We start from the raw sequence: 18,866 nt of genomic DNA on the forward strand, positions 1-18,866 counted from the left end.
ACTTTATAAGAGCGTACAATTGCTGGCGTATGCCGACGACATCGATATTATCGGTAAAAACAAGGGCTACGTCTGTTCTGCCTTCTCGGGAATGGATAGAGAAGCAAAGCGAATGGGTCTGGTGGTGAACGAGGACAAAACGAAGTATCTCCTGTCAGCACACAAACAGTCAGAGCATACGCGTCTTGGCACCCACGTCACTGTTGACAGTTACAAGTTTGAAAAAGTAGACGACTTCGTTTATTTGGGAACCAGCATTAACACCAATAATAATGTCAGCCTTGAAATCCAACGGAGAATCACTCTTGCCAACAAGTGCTACTTTGGGCTGAGTAGGCAATTGAGAAGTAAAGTCCTCTCTCGTCGTACAAAGATCACACTCTATAAGTCACTCATCATGCCTGTGCTGGTGTATGGCGCGGAAGCATGGACAATGAAAGCATCTGATGAGGCGGCTCTTGGAGTTTTCGAGAGAAAGATTCTGCGAAAGATTTACGGACCTTTACGCGTTGGTGATGGCGAATATCGCAGACGATTTAACGATGAGCTGTATGAGCTTTACAACGATATAGACATAGTGCAGCGAATTAAAATTCAGCGGCTCCGCTGGCTTGGCCATGTCGTTCGGATGGACAGAAACGCTCCTGCTCTGAAAATATTCAACGCGGGCCGCGATGCTGGTAACAGAGGAAGAGGAAGGCCTCCTCTGCGTTGGAAAGACCAGGTGGAGAAGGACTTGGCTTCACTTGGCATTTTCAATTGGCGTCAGTTAGCACAGAAGATAAATGACTGGCGTGCTGTTTTGGACTCGGCCAAAATCGCTTAGGCGGTTACAGCGCCAATTAAGAAGAAGAAGAAGATGAATGTGCATTACATGATTTTTTGGTTATTGACAATAATAAAAAGCAAAGGTATGAAACCAAATAGCATTTTTTAAGTTTTTTCTAACTTGACACTTTGATAGAAAAAAGTGATACATTTGATAAATTTTTTGTTTTTTTTTTGTACGATACATTTTTTCATGGTGCCGCGGCAACACTACTACAAAGTATGGTAGAATATTTGTAAACTTTTTATTCGCCGAATTACACTGTAGTAACCATATATGTAATGCAATGTGTTTTCGATTTGAAGTGAAAGAATGAAGCGCCATATCAATACAGGGACGGTTCAGGGAACTAAACAAACAGGCAAACGTTTTGCNTTTTTTTTTGTACGATACATTTTTTCATGGTGCCGCGGCAACACTACTACAAAGTATGGTAGAATATTTGTAAACTTTTTATTCGCCGAATTACACTGTAGTAACCATATATGTAATACTTCTATATTGCTAGTACACTGTGATCGCAATGTGTTTTCGATTTGAAGTGAAAGAATGAAGCGCCATATCAATACAGGGACGGTTCAGGGAACTAAACAAACAGGCAAACGTTTTGCGGTCTCATGTTTCCTTTAAGCCGCATATATATCCGAGCCCTAACCGCGAAAATAACACAAGCGATTTTTTTTTTTAATTCAATGCACAATTTAATGCAAAAAAAGAGCATCTTCGTCTTTTCATTGCCCATTTCTCANTCAACCGCGAAAATAACTTAAGCGATTTTTTTTTTTAATTTAATGCACAAATGCTCTTAGAACATCTTCGCCTTTTCATTGCCCATTTCTCATTTCGCGTTCGATTCTAAAATAAAGGCAAACGGTGAGAAAATTTTGTGTCCGTTTTTTAAAATGTCACACTTTTGTAAAGCAGAAAACGTACATTATCTGCCTTTTTAAGCTTTGTTATGGGAAATGGTTATCCCGAAAATCAGATGGTGGCTTAAAACTAGGGATGAAACGATACAAGTAAATACAAGTACATACTCGATACTTTTCATTCGATACCAAGTAATTTTGGCATCAATAATTTTGAATACATATGAGTCGCCCTGTGCGTTTTGGCAACTTAACTGCCAGCGAAAACCGCGACATAATGCAAAATGTCGCAAGTCGACATAATGCATCCAATTGCTTCGCCAAAGTCGAGCGTTTGCAACGTTTACACGGCCAATTGTTCGAGTGGAAGTGTGAAGTGGATAAATGTTCAGTACAGACGTTTTAACGCGATGCAAAAGTCACTGAGTAACTCTATTATTCTTCGCGTTGATAACATTAGCGGGCAATAATAAAGGTAGGGGCAAATAGCTATGTTATGAAGGAAAGAAAAAGAGTTGATTCAAAATATAAAATAACGCTTAGAAAACACTAAAATATTAAATGTATCCCAAGCCCAGAAAATTTAAACGCTATCTTCGAATCTAATCTGTAGAAAATATATATATATTTATTAGAGTGGTTCAAGAAAACACTCTTTTTGGAAATTTATAAACGCTAAATCAAAATATTGTTGTTTGTTGTTTGTGAGAAAAAAATACACGTATTTTTTTATTTTGAAAAGAAACAAATTTTTTTGGAGGTCGCGCTAATCAGTTTTTTATGTAAACGCTGATTGGGTATTTTTTTTATTTTCGTGACATGTTATAGGGCAGCTAAAAGTATTGTTTTTAAATGTAATTACTCCGGTATTATTGGGGAATATTCCATTAATTACATACCTGTCTCGGACAGTTAGAATGGGCATAGTCCCCGAAAATATGCTTTCGAAAAGAGACTGCTAAAATTAAAACGTTGATACTGAACGTTTTAAGCATTGTCATGTGTTCAAACTCATTACCAGGGGGTTTCTGGAATCGCTGATTACGCATATGATGTCAGTTTTTCAAAATTCAAAATGGCGGATGCAATATGGCGACCAATAAAAAAATGATTTGGATCCGCCATTTTGAATTTTAAAATCTGCTGATGTCAGATTCGTGACAATGCGTAAAACTTTCAGTCTCAACGTTTTAATTTTAGTAATTTTTTAAGAATTTGATAGCAAAATTGGATCCGCCATTTTCCGCCCCAAAAATTCCCGAGCTCCGAGTTTGGAACCAATCCAGCAATTTTTTTTTTCAAATTGATCACCATTTTGGATCGCTGTTTTGAATTTTGAAAAACTGATATCATATGCGTAATCAGCGATCCCAAAAATCCCTGGTAACGAGTTTGAACCCATTGCAATGCTTAAAACGTAAACAATATTCTGACTTTTACACTCATATTCACGAGAAAATTTGCTGTTCAACTTTTATAAAAGCAACATTTCGGGGAATTAGGTAAATAATCCCAGCCAGTAAAATATCCGGAAACGTACAAACGTATCCGTAAAAACCTGATGTTTCATCCGTTTTCCGATTCCTTTTTCAGACGTTTTTCAGATCAATTCTCCCATTAAAGTGTTCATCCGAAACGTATGTGCAGAAAACTATCGAAAATAGTTCTAAAACGGATGCGCTTTCGGCTGTTTTCCTGAAATTTGTCAGATTCAATTTTTCCTTGAAAACGATTTCATTATGAACTTCACAGAAACTTTTTCATAATCACAGGAAACCAAACAAAAAACAATTTTAAGATTCAGCAATTATTTCAATTTGAATAAATCATTTTAATGGGTTGCTTCTGACGGAATTCGAACCTGGGACCTCCTGAAAGCTAACAAATAGTAGCACACTTCTCTGCATACTCAGCTACTGGCGAATACGTATAAATGTTTTCAAATGCTCAGTTTGAACAAATATTTTAAAATTATTGTTTTGAAATAAGATGATGTCATTTTTCGGACACGAAAAATTAACACATATGGAAATCGTTTTCTGAACGTGTCCGGATACGAAAAATGTACGAAAACTGCACTTTCGGCAAAAAGTACGTTTCTCTGCTGGCTGGGATTGTATTTCAATAAAATTGTGGTCGATTTTTTAAATGTGTGGTAGTTGTGGTTGAAGTGAAAAATTACCGGAAATGAGGTAGATCTACCACAATTGTGGTAAAGTGGCAGCACTAATGTGTACTTAAGCATGCGATCATGTGTAAATGGTTGTTACAGATACATATGTATGAGTGTGGGCCGAAAATCCGCTTTTTTACAATTTTTATTGGTAATAGCAAAAATATGGTTCATTATGCTCTATGTATACACATTAGAAGTTTGCTCAAATGGCAATAAAGCTTACCGTTCTGTATTATTAGCAACACTCTGAGCTTCGACTTTTTGAAACTCGAAAGTCACTCGCTGTCCTTTTGGAACTTTGATCTTCCATCTGCAGGAGACATAAATTGGGACCCGATCAAGCATGTTCAATGACAATACACCAGCATCGTTTTCAACCTCGCGGAAACAAAGACCATATAAACGCTGGAATCTTAACTTAAATCCCCGATACAAATTGCTTTCTTGGAAAGTTATAAAGCGCAGCGTTACTGCATTTGTATCAATTTCTAATACTGGCATTGTTGTGAAATTTCCGTATAAAACCGTTATTATTTCAGGATTATCGCTTATCGTGACAACTTCTATACGATCTGACCGATTCAAATTATTATTTTTGTATGGCAAATCAATGTCACTGAAATTTAACCGCATTCGTGATCTGTAGGGCATTTTTATAGTATAATCGCAAACGGCTGGCTTTGGATAGGACCCAAGCGCCGGGTAACCATGTGATGTAATGTCCCCAGCTACATCTGTATAGGTACCGCCACAGCTGGAAATAGATACATTCAAAAGAAAGCCACTCCGAGGCTCGCTTATATCGGTTAAATAATGAAAACGAAGAATATTTCCGGTAGATCGAATTACATTGGGCTTTGTGCAGAAATGTCCCAAACTTCGTGACAACTCAGTCGAGCCATCAAAAATTTCTATGAATTCTTTGTCACAAAACCGAGTATTCATACTGAAATGGTCCAAAAATTCAGCTTGCAACGTTTCGCCCACAGGACCTATTATAATCCAATTGCACTCTGTGTGTGGATTGGGTACGTTGGGATAATTAGGCGAGCTAATGTTAGCTGATCTTAGATAATGTGTTAGTTGTAATTGGGTATCACAATCACCGACTTGTTGATAAGTCAGATTGAAGTCAAAATCTTTCTCAAACGCATTGGTCCAGTTTAGATTATATTTAATGGTTAAGCGGCTAGTTGAAGATTCTAAGCTTTTAACGTTACGACCTGCTTGGTTGCATATGCGCCCAGGCGATAATATTCGCGCATTGTCATCGAATCCGTCGTAAACTACCGCATATTGTCGGCAAGTTTGAGATGTGGGCACAAAATTTTTTCCGAAATCAAAAGTAAGGGCGATCCTTTTACCAGTAGGGACTTCAATATGCCATATACAATAGGAGTTCGAGCTCCGGGAGCGCATTACATTTTTCGCCAATATATGTCCTGTAAGCCCGGTCATGTTAGAACCGCAAACAGTCTTTGCCAACGAAGTGAATCCCGTGCGATTAACACTGGAATCCGTATGTAGTACAAGTTTTAAATAAGGCGTGCCTTCAACAACTTTAACAGGACTAATAGACATGTCTTTGCTATCAGAAATATCCAATTCCTTATGCCAATCTCTTAAATTATGAGATGTTAGGATACGCAAATAATCTGATTCCCCGTAAGCCTCAAGTTTAACCTCATATAAACTCAGCAAAATATGCTCGGTAGCATCTTCTGGTTTTATGATCCATGTACAGTCCAAGTCATTAGCATAGCCATTTGGATACCCAGGCGAAGAAATATTAAGGCGGTTGTTATAATTTAAGACAAAAGTCTTAGCGCAATCACTTCTGGACAGATTGGTTTGTGTGACACTGTTATTGACAGTTTTCCAATCGATTTTGAAAGGCTCTAGCTCACTATTACAACTGACTAAATACAAAACGTTGCTACTGGATGTATATTGCCAAGGCGATAATTGGATAGGTATTTCCAAAGCCGTGTCATCAAAACCATCATACAGCTGTTAATAAAATAAAAACTAGTAGTGTATTATAAAGTTCTTTGAACAAATATGTAAATATTCTTACCTTCAAGCCGCCGTTATACTCTTTAAAGTTGATGCAAATAAAATTCCCCCTGCTCTGTAGAATTCTCCAGGTATAAGCCTCGTCGTTACGAGCGGAAATTAAAGGTGGCGATTCGATAAAACCAAAGGTGTTGTTTAGTTCATTGTTGTGTACTTAAAATAATCACAAACATATACGTTAGGGTTATAACCTTTTTTTTTAAGTGAATGCACTTATGTATGTATTAGGGATGTGCCGGCTATCCGATAGATATCCGGAATCCGGCCGTTTTTCTGTTATCCGACTATCCGGCCGGATACTGGCTAAAATCCGGCCGGATTTCAGGATTTCTATTATAGAAGATTTAATTTAACATCTAGTTCACTTTTTTTTATCTTTGTAATCAAATTGTATAGTATATAATTAGTAAATAGAGTTAAAGATTTATACATTTTTCATTATGAAAATTAGTAATTCGGCATTTCAGGTCAACAACCTATTTCTGTTTTGAACATAAATGCTACCCGACGCACTAAACACTCTTTCAGAGTTCACTGAGGAAGATGGTTCGCAGTGGTACCTCATTGCCAGTTCAAACAAATTTGAAAAATCTTTGCGACTCTGCTTCCACCAAATTAAAGGATCTTCTTGTCTGGGTATAAGGGGTTTCCATCGTTTGGCTATCCACATCACTACAAAAACTGGAATCAGCATCAGAGCCGTTGGCGATTTCCTCAAAGCATTGGCAAATATCCTGTTGAGCTTGCTCTTCAATAGAAGCTTTCACTAGAGTTTGGCCATTTTCATATGATTCCATGCTAACTGATTTATATTGTTTTGAATTAGTTCACCATCTACCCAGTCTTTAGATGTATTGATATCCATAAAAGGAGTTTTGAAGCGTGGGTCACAAAAATAAATCAACAATGGAGCATTACAGGACGATAAGGGAAGCGGTACGATATGTAAGCATGTATAATATCTGCACTAAATTTTTAATGCACTGAACATTTCAATGCCACTATTCGTGTAGTGGTAATGAAATTTGAAATACATAAGGCAGTGGCGGACCCAGGTAGGGGAAATTTCCCTCACCCTCAAAACTGTGTAATATGTATTTTCATAATATTCAACTAAATATCGTGAAATATCATTACAAGAATATATAACAGGTTTGTCCCACAAGCTACTTGTAGAAAAACTCGAGCAAAGTTCAAACTGTGAGCGTATATCAAAGAAACTCGAAAACTTACTTGCGGAGCGCGTATATGTAACTCGAAGTGACTTCGAGAAGCTTGTGGAATAAACCTAATGAATGGATGCTTTTGAAAATTTTAATTCATGGAAAAAGTGTGTTAAATTTCACTTGAGTTTGAAATTATAGCTGTGTGCTAAGCTCGAAGTATTGTGTTATTTAAGTTAATCAGTTTTTCGAAATTCACTGAATTTTCAAATTATGTACTTAATTTTAAATTTTAAGTTTTTTTGTTATATTTCCGAATTTGTATTATTTTACACAGTTCAAAGTCAGAGCAAGTTTGAATATTTTCACAGGTTCAGAAAACAACGAAAATTCCAAAATTTTGCATTTTATAATATTATTAAATTTCTTGAGATTTCTTATTTTTGAGGATAATTTCCAAAATTTCAAAAACTATCGAAATCCGGGGAAACGGCCAAAAATTTTTTGAATCTTCAAGAATTACGAAAATTTTTAAATTTTCAAAAACGACGAAATATGAAAATGTTTTCAACATTCAAAAACTTCCAATTTCGTTTGATCAATTGTGTATATTCGACACTTTTACTTAGAAAAAATTTGTTAGAATTCCTACAATTCTCAAAATTTTTGAAAAATAAAAAAATTCTGGAAAAATCATTATATTGAATTATTGGGATTTACTAAAATTTCTCAAATTCACAAAGTTTTAAAAGTTTAGAAAATTTTGGAATTCCACTCAAGTCATTAAAAAGGGGAAACTTCAAGAAATTAAAAACTAACAAAACTCTAAAAGTTTTAAACTGCGGTGAAAAATTTCCCCCCCCCCAAGGATTGCTGCTGGGTCCGCCCCTGCATTAGCACTAAGTTCATAGTGGTAGTGAAACAATTTGTCACTACCACTAACCATACAGTGGTACTACCACTATATAGTTAGTGGCTATAAATTTTTGAACAAACCTTTTGTAAAGAAATGGGTATTAAAATCATAGATCGCCAAATTTTCCCAAATTTTCAAACTAGTGTAATTAGTCAGTGATAGTGAAATTTTCGTTCCTTTACCGTTAACCAGATAGTGATATTGAAAATTACATTTTACTATCACTATGTAGTGCTATTGAAATTTTAAAAGCACTTTTACTAACCGTATAGTGGTAGTGAAATTGAAATACGCTACCACTAACCATATAGTGACTAAAGCCCTAGTGGTAGCGAAAATTTCGATTTACAGGTCTATTCTGCACGTTACCAATGATTTTGTAACCGGAAAATTTTATTACCAAAAAATGTTACCAGTTCTTGTCACAGCGATTCTAGTTACGTTGGTAATGCAGTTAAAATATTCAGCAATTCAGCTATAAAGAATTGTGGAGATTCTGGCATTGCATATTTCACGGGGCAATACTTTGTTACCGGCTTATGAGATGGTAACAAAATTTACCGCCTACAAGAGTACGCAGAATTCGAAAAGGGTTTAAAATTTGACCGGAACTTAATTTACCGGTCACAAAACTTTTATTACCAGCGCAGAATAGACCTGTTAGTGCAATTTACCCAACCCTGATCATTACGTTTTCAGCACATTTTAAAATAAAATACATCAACCATGCGCTTTTTCTTAGCGGCGTTTATTGTTGTTTATCTTTTTTCTATGACGTTTGTCCTCTCTTTACCAAAAATAATCGATAAATCCGGGTTTTACCTTTTTTATACAGGATTATTTTATAACTTGGTTTCCAGATGAGAAATTTTGTATTCTTAATTACGCTTTGGATAGTTCAGCTCGAAAACGAAGATAATCTGGCCATAAGTATGTATGTCGCTAAACAAAAAAATTGAATGCAGTACATTTTGCATAGCTGCCCATTCTTCTTTGCACGAAAAACTTGTGCGCTTAACCGAAAGAAGCACTTAAGCGAATTTTCTTTATTACTTCAATGAGAAAGCTATCCGAATCCCTATAAAACCAAATAATGGAGGAACACTTATCACGTAGAAATTACTGAAATGATTTCATCAATTGGCCTATGACAGAATTAATGACAACAAACCAAGGCTGCAAAACACTCCAAAAAACGGCGCGGTTGGGTTCAGTGGTTTGAACCACTTAGGAAAAGCTTGTTCAAGAACCGGCCCATGAGTATTCCTGAACCGCGGCTCGGTTCGGTTCCAATGGTTAATTTTTTTAATGCTAAAGGATACAAATAACACAAATCTATTTATATAAAAATAAAAGGCACACACACATTTATAGTGGTGGAAAAATAAATTGGGACGCGAAATTTTAACAATGTTGGCTATATTTTTCTGTTTATTTAAGGTTTCATTTTTTACATCTTTACGTCTAACAAAAACTGAGTAAACCCAAGTTTAAAACTTTTTGAAAAAATTATGAAAATTCTTCAAAGTTGCATCTAAATTGCAAACTTTTTAATAAGAATTTTTAGAAAATATTTTTAAATTTTAAGTAGATTTTTGGCAATTTTTCACGGACTTGACTTTTTTTTTTGCTGGCGGTGATCTGCATTTTTTCCATATAAAAATATTTCAAGCATTTTTATATGGACGAAATTATAATTAACATAGGTGCCATTGCACTTGCATTTTTAGAAAAAGTTGTGTATTACAAAACTTGAAAAATGCTTTAGTGGATTTTGAATCGAACCGAACCATTCTTTGGAATAGTTTTCGGTTCGGTTTTGGCATTTCAAAAGAAAAAATGGTTCGGTTTGTGGTTCGGTTCGAAGCCCGAAAAATAGCGACGGTTTGGTTCAAAGACCGGTTTAGTTTTAAACCAGTTTGAAGCCCTGCAACAAACACATAATTTTAAGTTTCGGCTTACATTTATAAAATTCAACGCAAGCATGTACATATTTCGGCTGAGTTATCCATTTTGGGTTATTTAGTGAACAAAATAAACTCAAAATAAAATGAGTTTGTACAACATGACCATTAATGTATGACCATTAATGTATTGCCAGAAAATCAAAATTTTTTGATCTTTCATAAAACCAAGACAGAAATTAATTCTAGAGCAAAACATCACCAAGTTGGATCTACGGTCGCTACGCTTATGGCTTTCTTTAAGAAACACCGGGGCGAAAAATTCAACTGCTCATGTAACACTACCTTATATGAGTTCACCTTGCTATCGTCCCCACATACATATGTATGTTCATCAGAGTCCCAGCAACCATATTCTGAACGTTTAGAATATATGAGTCCGAAAGGAGTCCTAGTTAGGTAAGAAATATGAGTTTCAAAAACAAAAAATTTTTTACTGTTATATGAATCTTTTAGGATTCATATTTGATCCAAGTTGTGAGCCAGCACCTTGTGCCAATATAAAAACAATAAAGATTTGAAATTTATATCTAAACTTTTTTATACAGAAATTGAAAATAATTAGAAAACAAAAAATTAACAAAATTTAGCTACAGCTGCTGCTATTAAATGCATGTTGGAATGTGCATATGCACGATGTAGTATGCATGTAAGTTATTTGAAAGAAATTTTTGCTGATCGCCTTTGCAAATATAGTGCGTTCAAATCGACTCGAAGAACAACCTGAAATAAGAGTCCGAATGAATCATAAATATGAGGCCGATAAGAGCCTCAAAAAGAGTCTGAAATGATTCATATGTATGTATATGAGGCCAACATATTGAGGCTCATTTGATGTATGAATTTAAGCTCATATAAGTCGACCTTCGGGGGAAGGGAAACACCCTCATATAGGACTCTTAAATGAGCTCATTATGAGCGCAAAGGCTCCGAAATAGGACTCCTTAAAGACTCATTTATGACCCCAAATGTTTGCTGGGGTATATCAACGAAAAACTAATTCATACAAGGTGATAGCGGGAGCACAAAAACTACTCTAGAAAATTATAGTTACGCACAATGACGAACATGAGCAAATGTATAACAAACACCTCATTTTTGACAATGAGTGCAATTCGCATTGATATCAACGAGCAGCGTTGCTAGCTCTAATTAGATTTGTTTTCGTCTATTTTTTGTTGTGGCGTATTAATATTTATCTCAAAAGTGTTATTGAGCTTTTTACCACGATTTGTTTCTTAGACAAAATGGTAAAACGACATTGCTTAAGCGGTAGAAGTTATAGCAGCTATTTCGGAGATCACCACATCTCTTCATCAGACTTCTTTTTTTTCTAGATTTTTCGCAGGGATGGAACCCGCGTCAGAGAACTTAGATAGATAGAGAAGGTGCAAACTGAAAGTGGAAACTATTCGCGGACGAAAAATTAACAGCGTTAGAAAAGTTCAAGTCGGAATGTAGAAATTCTGTTGAATTTAATGTTGATAACATAATACAATGTTGAGCAACATGAAATGTGATGTTCTTTGCGAGCAAATAAACGAAAATATAGTAAATCTTCACATAATTTTCATTAGTTTTAGTTTTTGTTAATTTTTTTATGTTGTTCTCCTTTTATGAAGATGCAAATACAATTTAAAATAATGATAGTTGTTTATTTAACCATTTTTTCATTGCAACTATAATTTATAGGTCCGCCAAAAAACCCACAAAAACCCCGAAAAAGGCAATGGGGCGACCAATAAAAAATCCTTAGTATTAAAAAATTGTTAAATAAACAATTGCGTATTATTATTGAAAGTCTTCTGAAGAGAACCAGAGTTTTCCTATCGAAAAATATTGATTTTCCAAAATTCTATACCATTTCTACGAAAAGTTTTTTCCCATATAAAAATACATGGAAAACTTTGAGCGCTTTAAGCGAGCTCTGAATATTATTTGATTTCAAAATAAAAAAATACTGGTATACTTTTTTTCGATATAGAATCTGGGGGTGAGAGCAGTACAATTCCGACTTAATGTTTTTGGACCACCCTAATGTACATACATACATATGTGTGTTTAAAATTACATACTTGTGAAATAATTTTGGTGGTATGAATATATACATACTTGCGCTTTCTAAAAATGGGAATAAAAATTGGGTTCGCATAAAATTTTAATTCCAATAACTAATATTTTAGTGAAAACATTTACAATAAAGTTTTCAGTAACTCTTGGCAAATTTGAGCGCTTATGTGAAATTATACATGCGTTTGTACCTACATATCCATTTACATATATTATTTAAACAAAGCTAATAGTAAAATTTAAAATGGAATATGGATATGACAATTAAACAAAACAAAAAAAAATTATTACTTGGTCCGTCCGGGATTTGAACCAAGACAAACGGCGAGACGCCAAAAAGTTGCATCGCCTCTAGCATACGCGCCACAGTACATCATTCAAATTGCAATCTCTAAATCACTACATATATGAAATTCTTCATTCATCCAAAAAGACAAACGCATAAATATGTATGCATTAATAAATGTAAATATGTGCATACATATGTACGATAGATCTGCTTTCGTCTTCCCATCGCTGTCCTCCATCAAAAGACAAATTATTAAATTCTTGCGAATTGCCACGCCATCAATATTAACCCTAGGTTACGAAATATTTAGGTTTTCGCATAAGTTAACATTTAATAAAGCCATACGCGTACATTTTATATGGAGAATAATATTTCGTTTAAAATTCTGCATGTAAACATGTTCTCGATGATACGTGTAACTTTCATGAAAATTAACTAAAAAATTCATGTTATATTAACGGCTGGAATGAAAAAAACTATGTCCGCTAAAATGGGTTAAAATCAAATTTTGAGTTGACATATTTACACGCATACATGCAGACATACATATGGACATATACAGTGGAGTAGCATTAGCTTGGACATAGCATATCTTGTACTTTGATGTGGTTGAATCTTTTTATGGTACTGAAGATTTGCTTACAGGTGAAAAAAATTTAAAATCATCCGTGGATATATGTAAATATATTTTTATAAACGCTTTGAAGTTTAGAAATTTTTAATATTCAAAAATTAATAGAATAATTTTTTTGCAATTATACAAATGGTGTTCAAGGCACATTGACCCCCCTGTACAAAAATCGTGGCGCGTCATGGACAAAAATTTTACAATTTCGGACCGAAAAATGTGCAAACGAGCAAAGTTGCCACGTTACATTTGTGAACTTCCGATAAAACCACATATGTTTGTGAATTTAGGAGTTTTGATTTTATTAAAAAAAATAAATAATGTATTTTCCTGCAGAAAACGTTCACTTTATTTAATGTTAATTAAAATTACACCTTAAAATACTAGTTAATGACTGAAACATTGTTGTGGAACAGAGAAATAGATTGTTTTGCCAAAAATTAAAAAAAAATACCAAAATTCGAGATAACTAATTTTACTGGATGTAGAGAAATAGTTGCAACTTTTCACTTTGCTGGCCGAGATTTTTTAAATTTTAGATTTTAGAATTTTTGTGTCGGACTGAAAAAGTTGCGCTTGTTGGTGATGAATTTGCGGGGAGATGTGCTGCGGTTGTTATGAATGAATTTATGTATTTGGCCTTGAGAAATACGCGAATGCGTTTATGAGTGAAATAGTTCTTGTTGTACTTGAATATGTGCGTAATTATGTATGTACACTGAGTTTTACATATGTATGCATGTGCGTAGTATTTGGCAGAAATATGCACATACGTATGTATGTACATACTTATCTTATCAATTAATGGGGTATGTATTTACATACATATGCGTGGGAAATGCATTTTCATTTGACTGCAAAACTATTGGGGCATATTCGTAGACGAAATAAAGACGACCCTGAAGTTAAAGTTTGTGAACCTCAAATAAGAAGGAAGTTATTATATGTATGTTATAGTATGTGCATGTGTAAGAACTTTATCAATAAATTATTTACGAGGTTGTTTAGGTATGTATGTACTAGGGATGTCAACCCCCCGGTCTTTTTTAAGTCCCGAATATCCCGGGATTAGTCGATTTAAATCCCGGGATTGCTGGAAACAATTTTTTTGTTAGCTAATTAAATTTTTATCACAAATATCCCCTCTCAAGGGCAAATTAAGAATTTTTTGCAACCCTTAATGCTATAATTCCTTTAAGATCGCATTACCATCAAAAGAANTTGCAACCCTTAATGCTATAATTTCTTTAAGATCGCATTACCATCAAAAGAAGGAATAATTTTGCTTCGCTCGAAATGGAATAGGTGATGCACTTATATTTTTATTGTTTACCTAAATGTGTTAACTTTTTTATTATTACTTACATATACTGATAATATCTTAAATTGATCTCAAACAGTGATTCAAAAAATTTTATATAGTTACATAGGCAGTTACTGCTGTACCAAATACAGTCACTTACAAAAATATTTTGCATCGATTTTTTTTGCAATATTCAAAATATTTTTCATGGTATTTTTTTGTTAATAAAAAAAAATATATAGCTCATTTTACAACAAAAATCATGTAAATCAAAATTTCACACTTTAGAGAAAGTTGGTTTAAGTTCACCAAATTATCATAAAAATATCAAACTTTTTAATCATAATTTTTACAAAAAATTCTATTATGCAGTTTTATAGCCCATTCAATTTAATACAATAAAGTGCAATTTTAAAGTTGCTAAAAACTCCCTTGATTTTTGAATTTTTTTTACTGACGATGTTGGGCATTTTCTTCCTTATAACGAATTTTTTTGGAGCAAAAAAAAATACAAAATGTCGACGGGATGTTTTCGCAACTTCAAAATTACACATACATATATATTTTCTTAAATTAACAAAAAAAATACCATGAAAAATATTTTGAATATTGCAAAAAAAAATCTATGCAAAATATTTCTGTGAGTGACCGTATATGCATTTGTACTTGTAGTACAAAAACTATGTTATAAATTAATGAGGATATGTACATACATACATACATATATGTTTGTCAAATTTTATGTTTGTTTTTTGTTGATTGAAAATACTGATTTATCGCCTTAATAAATATGTAAATGAATTACAATAAATTGTACTTTTTTTGTTATATCAATCTGATTTAAAATACTACAATAGGATGATCACAGATGTGTTGCACTTTTGCCTGAATTTCGGGACAATCCCGGGATCCCGGGATTGTATTTTCAGATCCCGAAAATCCCGGGATCGACAAAACCCCGAAAATTGACATCCCTAGTATGTACACATAAGTACATAGAGGGGAACGTTATCAATGCATATATGATTTTGGAGTATGTCCATTTTACATATCGTCGCCTCAGAAAACGGATGACGAGTGTGCAAAATCACGATTTTGGGATTTTGATGCAGATTTACTAAGTTGGACATGCTCTTTCGATTTCTGCAATCCATTTTTTTATATCTCCATTAGTTTTTGAGATATTTCGTGCGCATTTTGTCGTATGTTACATAATATTAATGATTGGGTATGCCTTTTGTTGTATGTGCTGAAAATGCGTCACATACGACAAATTCCCATACAAACGTACCTTTTTTTTAATCATAAAACGTTTGTCGTATGTGGCACATACGACAAATTCCCATACAAATGTAATCTTTTTTTAATCATAAAACATTTGTCGTATGTATCGCAAAACTTTGAACTTACGACAATTGGATGGTCCTCTACTATAACGATACAATTAAAATTGAAAATTAAACTAAGTAACTAATTTTAAAATTTTAAATTTTTAAATTTTAGCTTGCACTGAGTCTCCAATGAAATGAAAGAGATAAAAATGTACAAAAGACTGAATTTAAGTATTGTTTTTTGTTTTTATATAAAGAAAACGTATGTTCGTAACATATTTACAGCATAAGAGATGTACAGATTTTTTTTATTAAATACATGATTATGTTTTTGTTATGTTTTTTCTAATAAGTAATCATTATTTAATAAATATGTCTGTTTTTTTCATCAAATTATACCATCGTCGTTGAAATAGATACTTTACTATTGTCGTATGTTCTGTGGACAAAACAAAGTGGTGAGTAAACGCTACTTACGACAAATGTATACGGAATGAAAAGTAAATTGTCTCATTAACGTTAAGAGATATTAAATGTAAAAATATGGGAAATCAAAACTAATAACACCACCTACGTCTCCTTCAAAAGTTACAAAAATCTACCGTACAGTTTCGGATTAATTCGACCCTAAACTTCAAAGTCAATTTTCTCAAAACCGTGTTTTGTAACATTCGACATCCGTTTTCTGAGACGACGATATGTAGCGCATTTGTAAGTACATACATACTACGGTTTACGCCGACAGGCTTTGCGGCGGCGGCGTGGTCAACTTCAAAAAGAGTCGGCGACGGCGGCGACGCCGGCGCTCTGGAAACGCCGGCGCTACNCCGTGTTTTGTAACATTCGACATCCGTTTTCTGAGACGACGATATGTAGCGCATTTGTAAGTACATACATACTACGGTTTACGCCGACAGGCTTTGCGGCGGCGGCGTGGTCAACTTCAAAAAGAGTCGGCGACGGCGGCGACGCCGGCGCTCTGGAAACGCCGGCGCTACTGCGCATAACTTAGATTCAAAAGAGCCATGAGGATACTAATCTTATCATATCAGCTCGTCAGCGTTAGGCAGCCGCCATGCCAATTAAGATTATAATTTTATTTAATTCATTCATTGAATTAGTTTTAAATTTAAATTACGTTACTCCGTACTTGAACTAAAATGTGGAGTGTCTGGCGCTGATGGATGGGCGAACAGCAGAAGGTCTGAGGTATATACATACATACACACATGGCTCTCTATGTTCTCTTGGGATCCGTGTGTTCTATTTAAATTTAAAGAAATAAAAAAAATTTAAAAAGTTAAGTTATTAGGGTAATTTATGTCGCTATCAATAAATTTTTGCAATAATCTTAACAACTGTTCTGTTAAATTACTGTTTAAAAAAAATACCTTATAGATGGTTAAAATTTCCAATAAAATATTAAGCCCCAAATTTTTCTAAGGAGAACCGAATGTAATGAAAAAGAATACTAATTATTACCAAAAAGGGGGAACTTTAACCCTGTGTAGAAAACATTGCGATGCGAGCGAGCAAAACCTTCCTGGGGTTTGACCACCACTAAGGAATGCTAACGTAATTTTCACACAGCCACCTAGTACTTGTATACGTTTGTGGGACCCCAGAATAAAATAACTTACGAATGTAAAAATTAGTAAAAAAAATTGTTTGCATTTTATTGAAAGTCTGTTTTAAATATTAAAAAAAATACACGGGAAAATCAACTTGTCTTTGTTTTATCTCCAATAATTGAGCAGATATTCGCGTTAAAGTTTTTGATGTGTTATAACTTGTTGGTGTAGTATATNAAAAAATACACAGGAAAATCAACTTGTCTTTGTTTTATCTCCAATAATTGAGCAGATATTCGCGTTAAAGTTTTTGATGTGTTATAACTTGTTGGTGTAGTATATGTATAAAAAAGTAGTATTGTTGTATCATTGAACAGAATTGTCTAGTGCAGACAAAAAATCGTTAGATTACCAGTATTCGACCCTTATTTAACTGTAGTAAACGCTTTCGATCGAAAAATATGTTACTTATGTTTTTTCTGAGTTATGCTCTTATTGGAAAAATAAAGGAGACCATATTATTTTCCAGTGGCCCAAACTATGCAAAAACAACTCAACATCAAAAACAACTCCTTTAAAAATGTAATTTTCATTTCGTAAAATTGTGTTTTTATACTGGTAGTATTTAGTATTTCAATGTACATACATCATGAAAGTTTTGTACAATATTCCTTAGGCGCTGAACGCCGCCGCCGCGCCGATATTTTCGTAACTCGACGGCGGCGCGTGAGGATAGGCAAAAAACAGAGGCGGGGGCGGCGTGGCTCGGCGGCGTATACCTCTAATACATATGTACATCCGTATGCGCATGCGTGAGAAATAAATTCGACTCTAAACTTACATAGTTGCAGCTTTTGACAGATATTCTATTGCAAATTATGTCAAAAATCTGTAACTAACTTTAGTGTCGACTTTATTTTGACTGTGAATATGCCCCATTACTTACATATAATACGAGTATTGCAGTGGAAAATGACCATGCAACACCTTTGCTCAAAATAAATGTTCATAAAACTCGAAAATAACTTTTCAAGAAAACACCTTGAAGTTAACAAGTGCATTGCATTTGTACGTTTTTTTGTCAATGTGTCCATGTTTAAAGTGAAATATATGTAAATAGCATAGCAGCTACCATAAAAAAAAAATTGATTTTTTCGACCAAAAGCCCCTTTGAAATGCCGACGACAAATCACCAAAGAGTTTGCCAATTGCATGTGTACATAATTTTCATAAGGTTTGCAGTGAGAGCATACAATGGCACATACATATGTTTGTATGTTTCTTCGAACAAGAATTTTCATATAACTTAATACAATATAAACAATGTTCATATTTTTTTTAATTAATCAAAACTATTAATATGAATTTTTTACCAATTTTAGAATTCTTTTCAACTAACATGCATTTTTACTACCTACTATACAGGGTGTCCCAGAAGTAACGTGCCAAACTTTAGGGCAAGGTAGGTGGGGGGGTGAGCTCACTGATAAACAAAAAATTTTCAGGTAAAAGTGTCACCGTTTTTGAAATATTTACATTTTTTCGAATTTAAAAAAAATCGTGCCTTTTCATGTGTTTTCTTTAACTGCAACTACAAACCGGGCAATACTTAGTAAATTTTTTATGTAAAATACTTCCAGATAGTTGCCTCTCCATACTCAAATGCAATGTAGTTAAAATA

General features: G+C 34.1%; 1 protein-coding gene across 1 annotated transcript in view; it reads right to left on the minus strand.

Moving 5' to 3' along the window:
* The window catches only part of Cubn2 (Cubilin 2), a 364,924-nt gene that overhangs the window by 81,186 nt on the left and 264,872 nt on the right, over positions 1–18,866 (minus strand). The window contains exons 15-16 of the mRNA XM_017609025.1: positions 5,952–6,103; positions 4,098–5,884 (exon numbers count right to left, since the gene is read on the minus strand). Of these exons, the coding sequence (XP_017464514.1) occupies positions 4,098–5,884; positions 5,952–6,103 (1,939 nt within the window). The remainder of the gene's footprint in view (positions 1–4,097; positions 5,885–5,951; positions 6,104–18,866) is intronic.

This window comes from Rhagoletis zephyria, unplaced genomic scaffold (assembly GCF_001687245.7).
Source record: "Rhagoletis zephyria isolate East Lansing unplaced genomic scaffold, Rhagoletis_zephyria_1.1 Rzeph_scaffold_00183, whole genome shotgun sequence".
Lineage (NCBI taxonomy): Eukaryota > Metazoa > Arthropoda > Insecta > Diptera > Tephritidae > Rhagoletis > Rhagoletis zephyria.